We start from the raw sequence: 17,804 nt of genomic DNA, 5'->3' as shown, positions 1-17,804 counted from the left end.
GACTGAATAGTTAAATGTCAAAAGTTCCAATAATAATATATCTAAATAAGGTCATCATGTCCTTGTTCGGGCTCATGAAGGCTTTAGAAAGTGGACATTCAGCTGTGCTCACGCCTCTCGCCCCAGCGCCTCCTCCCTCCAGCATCTCCTCACAGCTCCTCGCCCCAGCGCCTCCTCCCTCCAGCACCTCCTCACAGCTCCTCGCCCCAGCGCCTCCTCCCTCCAGCACCTCCTCACAGCTCCTCGCCCCAGCGCCTCCTCCCTCCAGCACCTGCTGACAGCTCCCCGCCCCAGCGCCTCCTCCCTCCAGCACCTCCTCACAGCTCCTCGCCCCAGCGCCTCCTCGCTCCAGCGCCTCCTCACAGTAACAGACTCCTGCAGCAGCCGCACACGTGCTCAGCGTCTGGGGCAGCCAGAGCGTTTCTGTATAAACCGTATCGACCTCTTCATCCACAAACTGAAGATCCGGAGCTTCCCTGAGATCTCCACTGAAAACTCCAGCGCGTCAAAGGCCGAGGAGACGAGCGGGAGCGACGGGAGCGACGGGAGCGTCGCCTGGGGAACCTCCTCCTGCAGCTGAGGACAAACAGACACAAAACACATGAGAAACGTGTGTTTTTTTGCAGTTGTTTCAAGGCAATAATGATGTCGAATCCACTTTATTGAGCTGTTTCCTCGTCATCATCTCACACACAACTGTATTTATTTAGATTGATTCATGCATTTTTGATAAATATGTTCAGTCCTGCAAGTGCTCAAACGTCCCCGTGTCCCTCACCTGCTTCAGGCTGGAGTCGAGCAGGTGCGTGAGCTGCTGCAGGTGTCTGCTGGCGCCCTCTGTTGGCTGAGACGGAAGACTGACATTTTCTCTGGCCGTGTTTAACCAGTCCATGTGAAATCTGTACGACTCTGAGAAGTTGTGGAGCTGCGACAGAGTCTCGTTTATCTGTGGAGCAGAGCACACACGGGTCACAGGGTGTTCATGTTTACGGGTGATTAAAGCGGCACTCTGGAACTTTTCTATGTCACTGCTTTTACCTGCTTATTTCACAGAATGGCATTAAACTAATACTTAATGCATTCATACTGAAGACCAGATCAAGCAAAGCCATATGTGTGTCTTTGGAGGAGGTAGAAAAGTGACATAGTGCTCCTTTAACATATCTGGTGTTGTGTTTGTAATATATTTCATATCTGTCACTTATGGAGGTACCTTCATGGAGCTGAAGGCTGCTGCTGTGTGATGTATCTCCAGAAGACTGTCCAGTCTGTGATTTGCACCCGAGACGAGTGTCAGCTCCACATCTGACTGTGGACAGAGCAAATGTTTAAGTCAACATGGATTATAATTCATGATAAATGGTTTTACTGGTGATGACTGGAAAATGCTCTTCATTATTCATTATGCACTTCTACATTCGTAACATGAATGAACAAAGTGGTTCTTCTCACCAGATCGTGCAGTTTTCGGGAGAGGTTGATGAGCTTGTCGACGTGCTGGACCATGGAGATGAACAGGGTGCAGAGGGCGGGGCTGTGGGCGTGGCTGTGGGCGGGGCGAGACAAGGACAGGCCAATCAAATCCGACAACAGCAGCAGGACAAGGCAGGATATGGAGTCTGGGAATACTGCAAACACAAGGAGATAAACCATGGTCAAACATGAGTGACAGTGTTTTCTTTCCAAACTCTCCACTAGAGGCCGCTAATCCTCTCAAAACATTCACACGCCCCAAACACCTCAAAGTGACATATTCATCAGAGCCCGACTGAAAAAAGAATGATGTCAAATATGAGCAAAATCAATTGAAAGTAACTTTTTGGAAGATACAAAAACCATCCACACTCTAAACTCAAGACGGGCAATTCTTTTATACAGGTCAATGTATGTTTTTAATGCCCACAAACGCAGTATTTGCCTTGATGGGGAAAAAGTGATCTTTGGCGTCACAAATTGTAATAATTATAAGCAGTTTTCTGTAAAATAGGTAATTCAATCTATTGTTTTTAGTCTGTAAAGGAAACACGTGCAGACATGTGCCATAGTTACACAATTAAAACTAGAAATAGAAAGAGTAACAATTATTATCCTGTTGCTTGTGCCACTAAATAGATGTTGGGCTCAGATAGGGTCAGAGCAGGGTCAGAGCAGGGTCAGAACAGGGTCAGAACAGGGTTAGAACAGGGTCAGAGCAGGGTCAGAGCAGGGTCAGATCAGGGTCAGAACAGGATCAGAGCAGGGCCAGAGCAGGGTCAGGTCAGGGTCAGAGCAGGGTCAGGGTCAGAACAGGGTCAGATCAGGGTCAGAACAGGGTCAGAGCAGGGTCAGGTCAGGGTCAGAGCAGGGTCAGGTCAGGGTCAGAGCAGGGTCAGGGTCAGAACAGGGTCAGAGCGGGGTCAGAACAGGGTCAGAGCGGGGTCAGAGCGGGGTCAGAGCGGGGTCAGAGCAGGGCCATCTCTGTGCTGACGCTGAGGCTTGTGGTATGTGATTTCATGATGCAGAGGAAACACTCCCACATGAACTCATCTGTTCTACATCCAAAACATCAGCGTGAGACAAGATAAGATACAGTTTCTTATGCTGTTTATGAAAAAAACGAACATTTCAAGTCATTAATCAGGACGTTATTTACACATTCCTACTTTATCGTGTGAGCAATTGGATGCATTCACATTCAGATGATAAGATGATATAACTTATAATTAATGCTTAACAAGGATGTAATTGGGGATGAAGCAGAGGTCTAAAATTGGACTAGATTAGACTAGTTTAAATCATGAAATTAACCAATAAAGGACCAAAAAGTGGATCAAATAGACCATAAACAACCCAAATGTTAGGACTGCCACAATGAGCTGCGCACCACAGTTTGAGAAACACGGCCCTATCAGGATATGACAAGTGCTCATTAGTTGTCAGTTGTGCTGATGAAATGCACAGGTTAAGATGATTTGACTGTTTATGATCTGTGGTGAGGAAACAGGTCAAAGGTCACGCACTCTTGACTCTGATGGAAAGGAAGTCGCCCCGACAGCGATCCTCCCGCTTCAGAGAAACACAAGTCGACAACTGCGGTAATCGAGATACTTTAAAGTGCAATGTGCAGCTTTTCTGGAGCAGGAAACAAAAGGGATTTACCACAATCTGAGTCAAAACGGCCGTCAAAATAACTCAATATCCTGTTTGTGTCGTGGAAAAACTGTGTCAAAACCTGCTCAACCTGTATTTTAGCTTTAACATGTGAACTCTGTATTTTAGCTTTAACATGTGAACTCTGTATTTTAGCTTTAACATGTGAACTCTGTATTTTAGCTTTAACATGTGAACTCTGTATTTTAGCTTTAACATGTGAACTCTGTATTTTAGCTTTAACATGTGAACTCTGTATTTTAGCTTTAACATGTGAACTCTGTATTTTAGCTTTAACATGTGAACTCTGCATTTTAGCTTTAACATGTGACCTCTGTATTTTAGGTGTAACATGTGACCTCTGAAAAGAACAATTAAAACTTATTCTGCAAATGCAACTCATCATTTTGTCAAGAAAATGGCAATTCCAGATATTTTTCCAAAATTGTAAAACCCCAGAGTTCAACACGTGCAAGGAAATTCATTTGTGAACAGTTTCCTTGTGACGGTAACTAAAATGCAGCCTGTATCCTGGACTTAGACCTGGCCCTGGACCTGGACCTGGCCCTGGCCCTGGCCCTGGCCCTGGCCCTGGCCCTGGCCCTGGACCTGGACTTGGACCTGGACCTAGACCTAAACCTAAACCTAGACCTAGACCTAGACCTGGACCTAGACCTTGGTCTCGTTCCCAAATCCCAACAATGCGTCGCTACAACAGATATTCTCAGAAACAATGCTTGTCCTTTGTTGCCCCGGCTGACGTGGGCACGGACCTTTTTATGAATGGGCCGCAGTGATTTTAGTGCATTCCCCGAGGAAGTGCAGGAGCAAATCAAAGGCGTGTTAAAGGGAATCTGATCTGGGCCTTTATGAGCACTCACGGGGTAATTCACAGGAGTTTCCAGGTGGTTCTTCCTCATGCAGAACACACACACACGTACTCAGTGGTACGAGTACTGCAGTAGCTTCAGGATACATTTGTACTTCATCCACACAACACACGCTGTAATTAACGAAGGCTCGATTTTCTGTCTGGTTCAGCACAAACCTGTTGCATCACACGCACACCTCGCAGTTGTGGAGCTTCTATTGTACGGGACATCTGAGCGGGACGGGACAATAACACAAGAATATCATTTATCACACTATGCAGGGCGCACAGGGACTTTGAACAGAGGGATGAGGTTTGTGAGGAAAAGCTTGGATGTAAAAGGCGCCGTAGGTCGTGCAAAGTGTCCTTAATTCTAAATGTTTGCACACAACTTTCCAGCCAGAGAAAAGGTCTCGCTCAAAAGAATGAAATCTGCTTCCGTCAGCATTTTGCTCCTGGCACGAAGGAGGAAATAAAGTAACACAAACATGACGAGACATAATGCGAAGATGAATAAGTGTCTTCAAAATGCATTGCCTCATAGTCATCGGAGAAGGCGTCTATTTAATCCTCTCTGATCTGATCGGACCGTGTTTGGTCTTGTCTCGTGCGTCTTCGCTGGATAAAGATGTCCATTGTCAACATTCACACTCACTCGGCGGCGCTGCGATACGAGTAAAACCATCATTGATGTAAGGGAGCGTGTCCCGGGGCCACAAAGACGCGCTCAGAGACAGACCGGAGGAATGCGCGGAATGCAGCCCCCGGGGTTTTATTTTTTCCCCCCTTCCCAGCATGCCTCGGGAGCAGCCGCTGTGAGTCAAGTTCAGTCTGAATGCTCTGACGTCATCGCGCAGACGCCGCGGGACGCTCGTCCACGGCGGCTCCGTTCAGCGAGGCCCCTCCTGAGGTCAGGGGTCAAGCATGAGGAAACGTCTGATGCACGGACGACCCAGCTCGTTACCAAGCGCTGGGGAACTTCGTTAGACAGACCATTACCTCATCTGTATCACGAGAGTTATTAATAATGCTGGTGATCTTGTGTGAGCTGCACCAGGGAAACAGATGCTCCTGTTTTAGGTTTGATTCTAAATCAATGTACGACTTTTGCATTGAAATTATGTGTCATGTTCTGAATGTAAATGTAAATCATGTATTTTGAGTTTTGTTCACTCTCAATAAACCTTTTTCTGACTCTGTAAATGCTTCAATTCCAGTTTTGACCACAATGTTTCAAACGCATCTACACTAGATAATAAAGCTTGATTAGAATAAATGTAAAGTGGTGGGACAAGAGTGATTAAACAATACTTTGACCGACAATTAATCACAAATAAAAATAGCACGGGACATTTACAGGGGCAATATGCCCAAACATTTACATTTATTTTCCTCAACTTTTAGTCTTGTCTTATTAAAAACGAATTCAAATGTCTTCCACAACAAGACATAACAAGACTTTTATAAATCATTGCCATTTCACATCCAAAGTCTGCACTCCAAACCACAAGTATTCACTCCACCCGAACCCCAACCGCCCCGAGTCGACGCTCGAATCTCCACTAAAGCTGCATTAAAAACTCCACAGAGCTGTTTCGACACACGGAGCGTGACGTGAGGGGCCAACACGCCGCGTCAAAACTCCATTGTGCGTAAGCGTGTTCCGACTGTCTGCGCGGGGGCCGTGAGCTCCGCGCGGGCCCCCATGAATGCCACAGTGTAGTCTGCAGACAGCTGTGGTCGGAGCAGGTGAGAGTCACATCTGGGTGTCAGAGCTACACCTCACCTGCTTTAATGAAGCTGCAGCGGGCCCCGACGCACAGACCACGGCCTGTTCCACACACACCTTATGGGACGGGCCGTGTGCGGGCGCCGGGCCATGAGCGGGGCGCCGGACCCAGACCGTGGAAGAAGGCCCCCCCCCCTCAGTCTCGGCGGTCCGACTGCCTCTAACGCTGGAGGCTTTGAGTCTCGAAAGTACCATCAAAACAGATCATGATCGATGCACGGGAACGTCAAGAAGTTAGCACGTTATTAGCATTTTAGCATCTCGTTTGCGTCATCACGAGCCGACTGACACGTATCTCCTGCTCTCGTAGTTATAGTTGTGCAATTCTTTTACTTTGATCATTGACTTTTTATTCCCGTTTGCACAGCGCTTTGGACAGACTGTATTTTAAATCTATGAATAAACCATGAACTCAAAGTCCGTCTTACTCGGTTGTCATTGGTTCCAGACTGAGCGCCTTAGTTTCAATTGTAAATGAGCCACAGGACGGTTGACTCTGCCCTAAATTATACTAAAATAAGACTTATCCGTACAAAGCTGATCTCTTACACAGGCTCGGGAGGAAAAAGGTAGTTACAGCATCAATATCGCCGTTACATGTTTACTACAATCACATTCACGATCGTTTAAGGACTTTCTCAAACTGCGAGTCTTCCCCCGAGCTCAGCGGGTTCTGTCCCGGTTTACATGAGGTCAAAAGAATAATTAACGAGGCTGGAAAATGAGCAGAAGACACGAGCAGGAAGGTGTCAGAGAGGAAAACATCCTCCGTGCCGCTGCGCAGTCCGCTCTGGCAGCACATGGCGCCGCTCAAGTGCCCAAAGTGCTGAAACGCGAGAGTAAATCGGTTCGAGTCTGATGGAGCTCGCCGACTCGGGGCCCATCGGAAACTCTGGATGCATTTTTGTTGAGTGAGGAGCGCAGGAGTTTCCAAGAGGCCTTTTTTTTCTTCTCGTATTTTAAGTATTTTTTTGGTTGTTTACCCAGGGAGAACTTGTGTTGAACCTTGAAGGCATGAGAAGGAGGCACTGTGCACATTCCACGTCATTCGCTCGACAAACTTCCTCTGAACCTGGCCAAAAACTGAGACTGTTTGTTTTCCACAGCAGGCACAAGACGGCCATAAATCAAGAGGAGACTCCATCCCGGCTTTAATGTACACATTCAGGAGGCACTGCACACTGTGAAACATGCTCCAGTGACACCTGAAGCCTGTGCGGGGGAAAGGGACGGCCTATTTACACTCATTTAGCTCCGTACGCCTTTAAAAATGCACCGTGGAACCGGGAGGAGGGCCTGCCACCTGCTCGTCTCCATGGAGATGTTCCACAGAATGGCATTAAACACATATGTCTTCACGGAGACGCTGGAGACAGCACAAGGCCACGTTGTAGGTCTCACTTGGGTATTTTCTCTTCAGAAATAAAAACAGTGATTAAACGAATGCAAGAGGCAAGTTTAACGCCGAACAACTAATTCATCTCCAAGGAGACAAGGAGGTAGTGGACTCCTTCAGAAAGGTTACATGGGCACTTTAAAATGTGTTCTTTCTGACCATTGCACAAGTCTTTTTATTCCAGTCAATCAATCAGCGCATTAACACCAACACTAATGTTGAGTCGCGGTGGTGTTGGTGGTGTTCCTGGTGTTCCTGGTGTTTGTGGTGTTTGTGGTGTGTGGTGTTTGTGGTGTTTGTGATGTTGTGGTGTTTGTGATGTTATGGTGTTGTGGTGTTTGTGGTGTTCCTGGTGTTGGTGGTGTTCCTGGTGTTTGTGGTGTTTGTGGTGTTCCTGGTGTTTGTGGTGTTCCTGGTGTTTGTGGTGTTCCTGGTGTTTGTGGTGTTCGTGGTGTTCGTGGTGTTTGTGGTGTTTGTGATGTTGTGGTGTTGTGGTGTTTGTGGTGTTCCTGGTGTTGGTGGTGTTTGTGGTGTTTGTGATGTTGTGGTGTTGTGGTGTTTGTGGTGTTCCTGGTGTTGGTGGTGTTCCTGGTGTTTGTGGTGTTTGTGGTGTTCCTGGTGTTTGTGGTGTTCCTGATGTTTGTGGTGTTCCTGGTGTTTGTGGTGTTCCTGGTGTTTGTGGTGTTGTGGTGTTCCTGGTGTTTGTGGTGTTGTGGTGTTTGTGGTGTTTGTGGTTTTTGTGGTGTTGTGGTGTTGTGGTGTTGTGGTGTTTGTGGTGTTGGTGGTGTTCCTGGTGTTCCTGGTGTTTGTGGTGTTTGTGGTGTTGTGGTGTTCCTGGTGTTTGTGGTGTTGTGGTGTTGTGGTGTTGTGGTGTTGTGGTGTTCCTGGTGTTTGTGGTGTTGTGGTGTTTGTGGTGTTGGTGGTGTTCCTGGTGTTCCTGGTGTTTGTGATGTTTGTGGTGTTGTGGTGTTGTGGTGTTTGTGGTGTTGGTGGTGTTGGTGGTGTTGGTGGTGTTGGTGGTGTTTGTGGTGTTTGTGGTGTTCATGGTGTTGGTGGTGTTCCTGGTGTTGGTGGTGTTGGTGGTGTTTGTGGTGTTGGTGGTGTTTGTGGTGTTTGTGGTGTTTGTGGTGTTGGTGGTGTTCCTGGTGTTTGTGGTGTTCGAGGTGTTTGTGGTGTTCCTGGTGTTGTGTTGTTCCTGGTGTTGTGTTCTTCCTGGTGTTGTGTTGTTCCTGGTGTTGTGTTCTTCCTGGTGTTGTGTTCTTCCTGGTGTTGTGTTCTTCCTGGTGTTCCTTGTGTTGTGGTGTTCCTGGTGTTGTGTTCTTCCTGGTGTTCCTGGTGTTGTGTTGTTCCTGGTGTTGTGTTCTTCCTGGTGTTCCTGGTGTTGTGTTGTTCTTGGTGTTCCTGGTGTTCCTGGTGTTGTGTTGTTCCTGGTGTTCCTGGTGTTCCTGGTGTTCGAGATGTTTGTGGTGTTCCTGGTGTTGTGTTGTTCCTGGTGTTGTCTTGTTCCTGGTGTTGTGTTCTTCCTGGTGTTGTCTTGTTCCTGGTGTTGTGTTCTTCCTGGTGTTGTGTTGTTCCTGGTGTTGTGTTCTTCCTGGTGTTGTCTTGTTCCTGGTGTTGTGTTCTTCCTGGTGTTGTGGTGTTCCTGGTGTTCGTGGTGTTCATGGTGTTCGTGGTGTTCGTGGTGTTCAAGGTGTTTGTGTTGTTCCTGGTGTTGTGTTCTTCCTGGTGTTGTGGTGTTCGTGGTGTTCAAGGTGTTTGTGTTGTTCCTGGTGTTGTGTTCTTCCTGGTGTTGTGTTCTTCCTGGTGTTGTGGTGTTCGTGGTGTTCAAGGTGTTCAAGGTGTTTGTGTTGTTCCTGGTGTTGTCTTGTTCCTGGTGTTGTCTTGTTCCTGGTGTTGTGTTCTTCCTGGTGTTGTGGTGTTCCTGGTGTTCGTGGTGTTCATGGTGTTCGTGGTGTTCGTGGTGTTCAAGGTGTTTGTGTTGTTCCTGGTGTTGTGTTCTTCCTGGTGTTGTGGTGTTCGTGGTGTTTGTGGTGTTCAAGGTGTTTGTGTTGTTCCTGGTGTTGTGTTCTTCCTGGTGTTGTGTTCTTCCTGGTGTTGTGGTGTTCGTGGTGTTCGTGGTGTTCGTGGTGTTCAAGGTGTTCAAGGTGTTTGTGTTGTTCCTGGTGTTGTCTTGTTCCTGGTGTTGTCTTGTTCCTGGTGTTGTGTTCTTCCTGGTGTTGTGTTCTTCCTGGTGTTGTGGTGTTCCTGGTGTTCGTGGTGTTCCTGGTGTTCAAGGTGTTCGTGATAAACGTCTGACAAACGTGTCCAGCGTCAGAAGACTTTTGCATGAACGCTACATGTCGTAATTAGCATCCGAACGTCTCCATTCACCATCAGGCCGACTGAAACCCCTGAGTTCTACAGTCGGGTCGTCATAGTAACCACTGTCACAAACTGCTTCATCTCGCTTGCATTGGGAGCTGTAACGTCCTGAAGTGTGCAGTGTGTTTCCCGCACATCCTCCTCTGGTGTGAGCCCATTGGAGGTGTCGAGCGGCGTGAGTGACGGACAGGTTTGGGTCCCTCCTCTGACCCTCACATATGTCACTTCTTCCACTGCCGCTGGAACAACCCTGGACCCTGGAGCCTCGTCCGCACCGGGGCCAAAACCAACAAACATCTGCCCTATTTCTGCACATACGTCTGTACAAGCCTATGTTTAGCTCCACCGACTGTATGTGTGCAAACAAGAGTAGGTCACATTATAATCATGTATTTCAGCTCGGCGGTCAGCAGCTTCTCCTTCTCCTGCGAAACAACGTTGGAAAGATTCAAAGTTGTTCATGTTTTGGCTTGTTGGAAAGTGCAGTAATTGTACATCAGTTGTGCTTTGATCCATGTCCAAGTACTTATTGAGGGCTGGGAGTGGAGGCCAGACTGCCCAGGGCCCTAACCTCAGCAGACACCTCCGCGCGCTGACCCAAGGGCTGACCGGACCACAGATCACATGACAAAAGGTCAACAAAAGACCGGCAAAACGTTGAACCCCGTCATAGTCATGGTGACATCATGTATTTAAGATCAAGGCTCAGGACTTGACTCTGTACTTCGTGGTAAAAGCAGCTGGTACGTGGATAAAAATGAATGTTACTGCGGCGCATGTTCGGGGAGTGGATTTCACATTTACCAACGTGACTAAAGTGTCTTGAGTTAAAGTCCAATTGCAACAGTTTGCTGAATGCAAGAAACGTATGTACAATAATGTAGCACTCACCATGACTCAAATTGATATGACATGTTATATCATTTTGAATATTGTTGACATTGTATTTTTTGCCTTGTAATGTGTGCAGTGGATTATCCTTTAACTCAGGAGCCGCTCTGATCCATCGTCACGTTATCATGACCAGTTATTTACACAGGAGGCACAATCTACATCAATGAACTTTAACAGCTCAAAAAACGATTTGGAATCAGGACTAAACCAAAACTGATCTCAAACGAGATCTGGATTTCTAAACATCAAAAGAGGTTGAAAATGTGGAGAGGACAAAAATCACCAGGATAAAAAAATATGCATTACTGATGAGTTCACTGGGTGCAAAGGTGGCAAAGGCGGTTAGTGCTCTTGCCTCCCAAGAAGGAGATCATGGGTTCGATTCCTCGACCAGACCAACATGACATGATCTCTCTGGGTGGAGTCTGCATGTTCTCCCCGTGTTACCGTGAGTTCTCTCCGGGTTTCCGGCTCCTCCCTCTGTCCAAAGACATGCATGTGTTAGGTTGAATTGGTGACTCTAAATTGGCCCAAGTGAATGAACCTAAGGCCTAAGGCCCGAAGTCACTGGGATAGGCTCCAGTCACCTGCGACCCCGAAAGGGAACAAGCGGTAGAAAACGGATGGATGGAGTTCACTCTCGTATGAATGTATATATTTTAGAATAGTATCTGTGTTACTTCCTGTACGCAAACATGAGACTATTGTAAATAACTGTAGTTGTTTGAGTTGCTTCACCTTGAGCTCTGTGTGGAGGATTTAGCAAAACACACCATCCATGGAGCCACTGGCCCAGGACGCAGCCACTGGCACGGGACGCAGCCACTGGCCCGGGACGCAGCCACTGGCCCGGGACGCAGCCACTGGCACGGGACGCAGCCACTGGCACGCAGCCACTGGCACGGGACGCAGCCACTGGCACGCAGCCACTGGCACGGGACGCAGCCACTGGCCCGGGACGCAGCCGCTGGCCCAGGACGCAGCAGGACGACAGGTAAATATGTAACCGGGGCAAGTCATTTAAATGTATGTGATTGACACGGGGCCCAGGGCCGAGGGGGAAACACTGTCAACATAAAGACTTCCTGGTTTCCATTGGCTCCTGGACAAAGCTTCTCTGTGTACGGCAGAGTCCAGGGGGATCGATATGTCCCACGGGGCCCCCTCTACCTCCCTTTGAACGCGCTCCTGGTGCAGCGAAGGTCACATGACACGGCCGGTGCTGGTAAACACTTCAGAGAAAACTGGAACTCGCGGAATATGTATCGTATCATTCTCTGTGGAAAAAGGTCACAGAGGGAAGTTGTTCTGCGATGGTTTAAAGAAGGATTATTATAGTGAGTAAAAGTGCTTCTACTTGTCTCCATGGAGGTGGTATTTCTCTGTCCGTCTGAAATGTTCCACAGTATGGCGTTACTGATCTGACACTTGATGAGCAGGATCTGTGGAGAGGCGCCCTCGCTCACAGTCAGAATGTCGCTGTTTCTCAATTGTTATTATTAAAGTATTTTTGAGCCATTAAAACACGTGTTGTTTATTGAGTTAATGCTAGATTGATGCGTTTAATGCCATACGGTGGGACATTTCAGGCAAAGCAATATCATCGCCATGGAAACAAGCAGATGGCACAGCGTTAAGCACTCACACCAACAACCAGGGGGTTTTAATAAGTAATGACTCTTTAGTTCTAAACTTAATTTGGAGGATTTAGATGGCATCAGTGTTTGTGGTGATGAATAGCTTGTTGTCCTTAGTTACAGGTCGTGCTCAGATGTTTGGCTGTAGATGTCGGCGTGGTGGTAGCTACAAAGGGGCCGTAGTAAAAGTACACTTCAAATACAAACACTGTGTCATGCGCCGGTTACTTGTTGTGACCTCATCTCACAAAGGCGGCTGCAGATTACATCACGTGGGATTTAGACGGAGACGCGTTCAGGGACCCATCGATCTTTTGTTGTGGAGATCACTCAGAGCGCTGACTCACGCTGGGATCACATTTCCCCTGCTCCCTAAACGTCCCGGGCCGAGCGGACAGAGGCGAGAGAGCCGAGAGAGCCGAGGAGCGATTACAGTAAGAGGGTGATGTCGAAGAGTGATGTCATTGTCTGTCCTGCTCGATTGGGTCACCTCCAACCTGAATCTGCAAATCATGTTCGTGTATACAAGTAGTAGTAGTAGTAGTAGTAGTAGTAGTAGTAGCAGTAGTAGTAGAAGTAGCACAAGCAATAGTTGCAATATAAGCAGTATTTTAGATTATTTATCTATTTATTTGGCTGGGACAATTTAGTCAGACATTGTTGCAAAAGCAGTAGTAATGTCATAGTTAAAGCAGTGGTAGTAGTAGTAGAAGTAGTAGTAGAATTAGCAGTAGCATTAGTACTAGTAGCAGTAGCTGCAGTAATAATTGTAGTAGTATTAGTGATGTAGTTGTAATAGTACTAATAAAGTAGCAGTAGCTGCAATAATAGTAGTCGATTTATACAGCGCTTTTCCACCGAAGTAGTATTAGCAATAGTAGTAGTAGTAATATTAGTAGCAGTAGTAGTAGTAGTCGTAGTAGTAGTAGTAGTAGTCATAGTAGTAGTAGTAATAGTATTAGTCGTAGTCGTATTAGTAGTATTAGTAGTAGTAGTAGTAGTAGTAGTAGTAGTAATAGTATTAGTCGTAGTTGTAGTTGTAGTAGTCGTAGTAGTAGTAGTAATAGTAGTAGTAGTAGTTATGGCTAGTGGTGGTCGCAGTGCTATACATACTTTCCAGTCGAGTGAAGCTCATACTCAGCGCTGCACAGTAGTAGTAGTAGTAGTAGTAGTATATAAAAGTAAAGTACTTTTGCTAAACAGACGTGGTAATGAAGAGAAATGGGACATGAAATGGGACACGAAGTGGGACAGTCCCTTTGTAGTGCCCCGTCCCATCTGCTGGCCCAGCTGCACGTTCTCCCTGTGACACACTCTCACTGAAGCTGCATCTCCTGCTCCAGAAGTCAGATCTGTTTACTCTTTTATTACGTAGAAGGTGTTTCAAAACTTCCCCACTAAATGTTTGCCGCGTGGAAACGGGCCAAAACGCCGTATCTGGATCCAATCTGGGCCCACAACCGCCACCTTGTGCCCTCTCCCCGCCGTCTGTGATGTCACGGGGGCATCAGCCAATCGGGACGCGCGCAGCTGAAGTCCCGGGGGCCCCGAATATTGTCTCCTCATCGCGCCGGGACCACCTGCAGAGGCCGTATGACGCTCACGGAGCCCCTATTGTGACATGGGACAACCTCCGCACACAAATGTGATTTATCAAACTTAATGAGAGGAATTTCGCTCGTTATTTCCAACACGTGGGATTTAGAAGATGATTCAAGCAACGTCGACTATTGTACTCATAAGTAGTGACAGTACACAAGTGAGTAAAACAAGTACTAAACGTAATGAATGAATAAACTTACAGAGAAATTACAGAGAAATGGTGGCTCAATATTTCATAATTCTTGTTAAATAATGATTAATCCATTTCCAAAAATACTGTTAAATATTGTGAGGGACTAATTTAACCAGATCTTTAAATATGTTCTCTTGTAACAAATGAACTATGATGATTTATGTAGCAGTTTGCACATAAGCTGAATAAAGTCACATTAAAACATAAGACAGCATAAGACCATAAGACAGCAACAACAACATCATCTTGTTTAAACATCTAAATGACTTCTGACTTGTGTCCTTTATCCTGTCTGCTCCTCTAAACGGTTTAATGACGACAGAAGCTTAAATAAACGTTACATGTGTGAAGTTAGTAGTAAATAAATCCCAGGGTAAATGACTAATAAAGCCTCACATGGTGAAATGTCCCACAGAGCTTTGGGCTTTCTCCTGTTCAAACACTCCATGACTTCATCATCTTACATAAACAACAGAAACTTACTTTGAACCTTTATGACACCAATATGTTTACAACGATTTAGCTTCTAAGTCTAATTCTCCCACTAATGTTGGATCAAATAATTAATTGACACTAAATGTCGGCCATGTCGGCTCGTCCTGAACAAATGACCATAAAACATGACATAAATAGCATGAACTTACACATAAAACACATTATCAAACACACTATAAAGACCACGGAAACAAGCAGGTGAAAAACTTAATTGACACTAAACTAATTGAGCCATAAATGATCATAAACATCCAATTAAAGTATCTAAAACGTCCCATGTCCATGTTCCTCCTGAGCTGCTGACCACCTCACATAAACAACATGAATTCCACTTTATTCACACAAAAATACATTTAAATAAGCATTTAAAGTAACCAGCACGTCGAGGTATTATAAGAACATATTTCATTTTAGCCTGTAAGTCATTTTAGTTTGTAAGTCATTTTAGCCCGTAAGTCATTTCAGCCCTTAAGTCATTTTAGCCCTTAAGTCAGTTTAGTTTGTAAGTCATTTTAGCTCGTAAGTCATTTCAGCCTGTAAGTCATTTTAGCCTGTAAGTCATTTTAGTTTGTAAGTCATTTTAGTTTGTAAGTCATTTTAGTTTGTAAGTAATTTTAGTTTGTAAGTCATTTTAGTTTGTAAGTCATTTTAGTTTGTAAGTCATTTTAGTTCGTAAGTCATTTTATCCTGTAAGTCATTTTAGATTGTAAGTCTGGTCATTTACGCTCAGAAGTTATTTTAGCTCATAAGTTATTTTCTGTTTGTAAGTCATTTTAGCCTTTAAGTCATTTTAGCCCGTAAGTCATTTTAGCCCGTGAGTCATTTTAGCCTGTAAGTCATTTTAGCCTGTAAGTCTGGTCACTTTAGCCCATAAGTCCGGTCACTTTAGCCCATAAGTCCGGTCACTTTAGCCCATAAGTCCGGTCACTTTAGCTCATAAGTCTGGTCACTTCAGCCCATAATTCTGGTCACTTTAGCTCATAAGTCTGGTCACTTTAGCTCATAAGTCTGGTCACTTTAGCCCATAAGTCCGGTCACTTTAGCTCATAAGTCTGGTCACTTTAGCTCATAAGTCTGGTCACTTTAGCTCATAAGTCTGGTCACTTTAGCTCATAAGTCTGGTCACTTTAGCTCATAAGTCTGGTCACTTTAGCCCATAAGTCCGGTCACTTTAGCCCATAAGTCCGGTCACTTTAGCCCATAAGTCCGGTCACTTTAGCTCATAAGTCTGGTCACTTTAGCCCATAAGTCTGGTCACTTTAGCTCATAAGTCTGGTCACTTCAGCCCATAGGTCTGGTCACTTTAGCTCATAAGTCTGGTCACTTTAGCCCATAAGTCCGGTCACTTTAGCTCATAAGTCTGGTCACTTTAGCTCATAAGTCTGGTCACTTTAGCTCATAAGTCTGGTCACTTTAGCTCATAAGTCTGGTCACTTCAGCCCATAGGTCTGGTCACTTTAGCTCATAAGTCTGGTCACTTCAGCCCATAAGTCTGGTCACTTCAGCCCATAAGTCTGGTCACTTTAGCTCATAAGTCTGGTCACTTTAGCTCATAAGTCTGGTCACTTTAGCCCATAAGTCCGGTCACTTTAGCTCATAAGTCTGGTCACTTTAGCTCATAAGTCTGGTCACTTTAGCTCATAAGTCTGGTCACTTTAGCTCATAAGTCTGGTCACTTTAGCTCATAAGTCTGGTCACTTTAGCCCATAAGTCCGGTCACTTTAGCCCATAAGTCCGGTCACTTTAGCCCATAAGTCCGGTCACTTTAGCTCATAAGTCTGGTCACTTTAGCCCATAAGTCTGGTCACTTTAGCTCATAAGTCTGGTCACTTTAGCCCATAAGTCTGGTCACTTTAGCTCATAAGTCTGGTCACTTTAGCTCATAAGTCTGGTCACTTTAGCCCATAAGTCTGGTCACTTTAGCTCATAAGTCTGGTCACTTTAGCTCATAAGTCTGGTCACTTTAGCTCATAAGTCTGGTCACTTTAGCTCATAAGTCTGGTCACTTTAGCTCATAAGTCTAGTCTCGTTTTTAAAATCTAATTACAGTCTGAAAAACTTAATTGACACTAAACACTCTCCCAGATGAGTAATTGAGCTGCAGTAGCGCCCATCAGCCCATTAGCCCATTAGCCCATTAGCTCATTAACACATAGAACCATGTTGGGAGCTTAAGGCGCCGGACCCACGTGCACCTCCCTCTCCCTCCTCCCCTCGCTCTCCTCTCCCTCTCTCTCTCACACACATTCAGACCTGTTCAGAAGAAGTCGTGACAAACTTACTTCTCATTTTGCGCGTCCCGTCCCGGCTTCCCTCTGCACGGCTCCTCTGTGTACAGTAAGTTGTGGTGTGTTTGTTATGGTGCGGACAAATGTAAAAGTTCCCTTTTATAGCAGAGTATGACACATCACCTGAGTCATCAGCCATCGTCGCCATTCAACAGGCTCGACGCCCACAGCCCAGACAGTCCCCCCTCCCTCCTGCCTCTGCGCCGACCAGCACCCTTTATCTGAGGAGGACGGAGCACTCGCTTTGTCTGCGCCGCGGGGAGCAGGGAATGTGTTAATTGAATGAGTGAAGTCGAGGAAGAATATTAAGCAAATTAAGGGGGGAAACTGGGAGTTGTGCTCATTTTATGGCGTGAATAAACATGTCAACAACTTTTATAAAGAGCCTTAGTTTGAACTGAAAGGGGAAAAGTTGATTTGTCGTTTTAATCATTAAAGTGTATGTCATACATTTGTCTTTGTATGTCAAAAGTCTGTGAAATGAGATGAGAATGTTCATTTTATATCCAAAGGTCAGAAACAGGATTCACTTTTGGACAAGATCCTTCTGCAGCTGAGACACTTAAGACATTTAAGACATTTAAGACATTTAAGACATTTAAGACACTTAAGACACTTAAGACATTTAAGACACTTAAGACACTTAAGACACTTAAGACATTTAAGACATTTCACCCAAAGTGCTATGAATGTGTGAGTGACCCAGGGCAGCTGTGGCTACGGAGGTAACCCACCTCCGCCACGCAGTATGATTATTATTATCATCATTTTTAAAGGACGTAATTATGAGAAGACAATTATCTGCAGTTTCATGTTTTTGTTGCAAACGTGCTTCAAATGCCAAAGTGTTATAAAGAGCGTAACATTCCATGAATGATTGACAAGCGGCAATAAGGAAAAAGAAAACACGTTTCTGTTTGTTGTAATAAATAACTGCACATCACCAATAAGACAAAACACTTCAGGACAATGTCCAGGAGAATAAGACAAAACACTTCAGGACAATGTCCAGGAGAATAAGACAAAACACTTCAGGACAATGTCCAGGAGAATAAGACAAAACACTTCAGGACAATGTCCAGGAGAATAAGACAAAACACTTCAGGACAATGTCCAGGAGAATAAGACAAAACACATCAGGACAATGTC

At 45.6% G+C, this 17,804-nt stretch overlaps 1 protein-coding gene across 1 annotated transcript; it reads right to left on the bottom strand.

The window, feature by feature from the left end:
* Window positions 1–396: 396 nt before the first annotated feature.
* On the bottom strand, window positions 397–16,793 carry LOC140361489 (uncharacterized). Its single transcript, XM_072447201.1, has 5 exons — window positions 16,650–16,793; window positions 1,453–1,628; window positions 1,214–1,309; window positions 779–946; window positions 397–576 (listed from the first exon to the last, which is right to left on the bottom strand). Exons 1-5 carry the CDS (start codon window positions 16,654–16,656, stop codon window positions 397–399), a joined length of 627 nt encoding a protein of 208 aa, XP_072303302.1. The 5' UTR covers window positions 16,657–16,793.
* Between the last annotated feature and the right edge of the window lie 1,011 nt (window positions 16,794–17,804).

The sequence above is a fragment of the Eucyclogobius newberryi genome, unplaced genomic scaffold, assembly GCF_026437365.1.
Source record: "Eucyclogobius newberryi isolate DKJ021-1_F unplaced genomic scaffold, fEucNew1.0.hap1 SCAF_16, whole genome shotgun sequence".
NCBI classification, from domain to species: Eukaryota; Metazoa; Chordata; class Actinopteri; order Gobiiformes; family Gobiidae; genus Eucyclogobius; species Eucyclogobius newberryi.
The sequence above is the reverse complement of the archived record's forward strand: the minus strand, read 5'-3'. Positions and strand labels throughout refer to the sequence as shown.

Coding starts and splice junctions, on each gene's coding strand:
- LOC140361489 (XM_072447201.1), bottom strand. Junction 947..1,213: donor CAGCCTTCAGCTCCATGAAG/GTACCTCCATAA, acceptor TCTGCTCCACAG/ATAAACGAGACTCTGTCGCA. Junction 577..778: donor TCGACTCCAGCCTGAAGCAG/GTGAGGGACACG, acceptor GTTTGTCCTCAG/CTGCAGGAGGAGGTTCCCCA.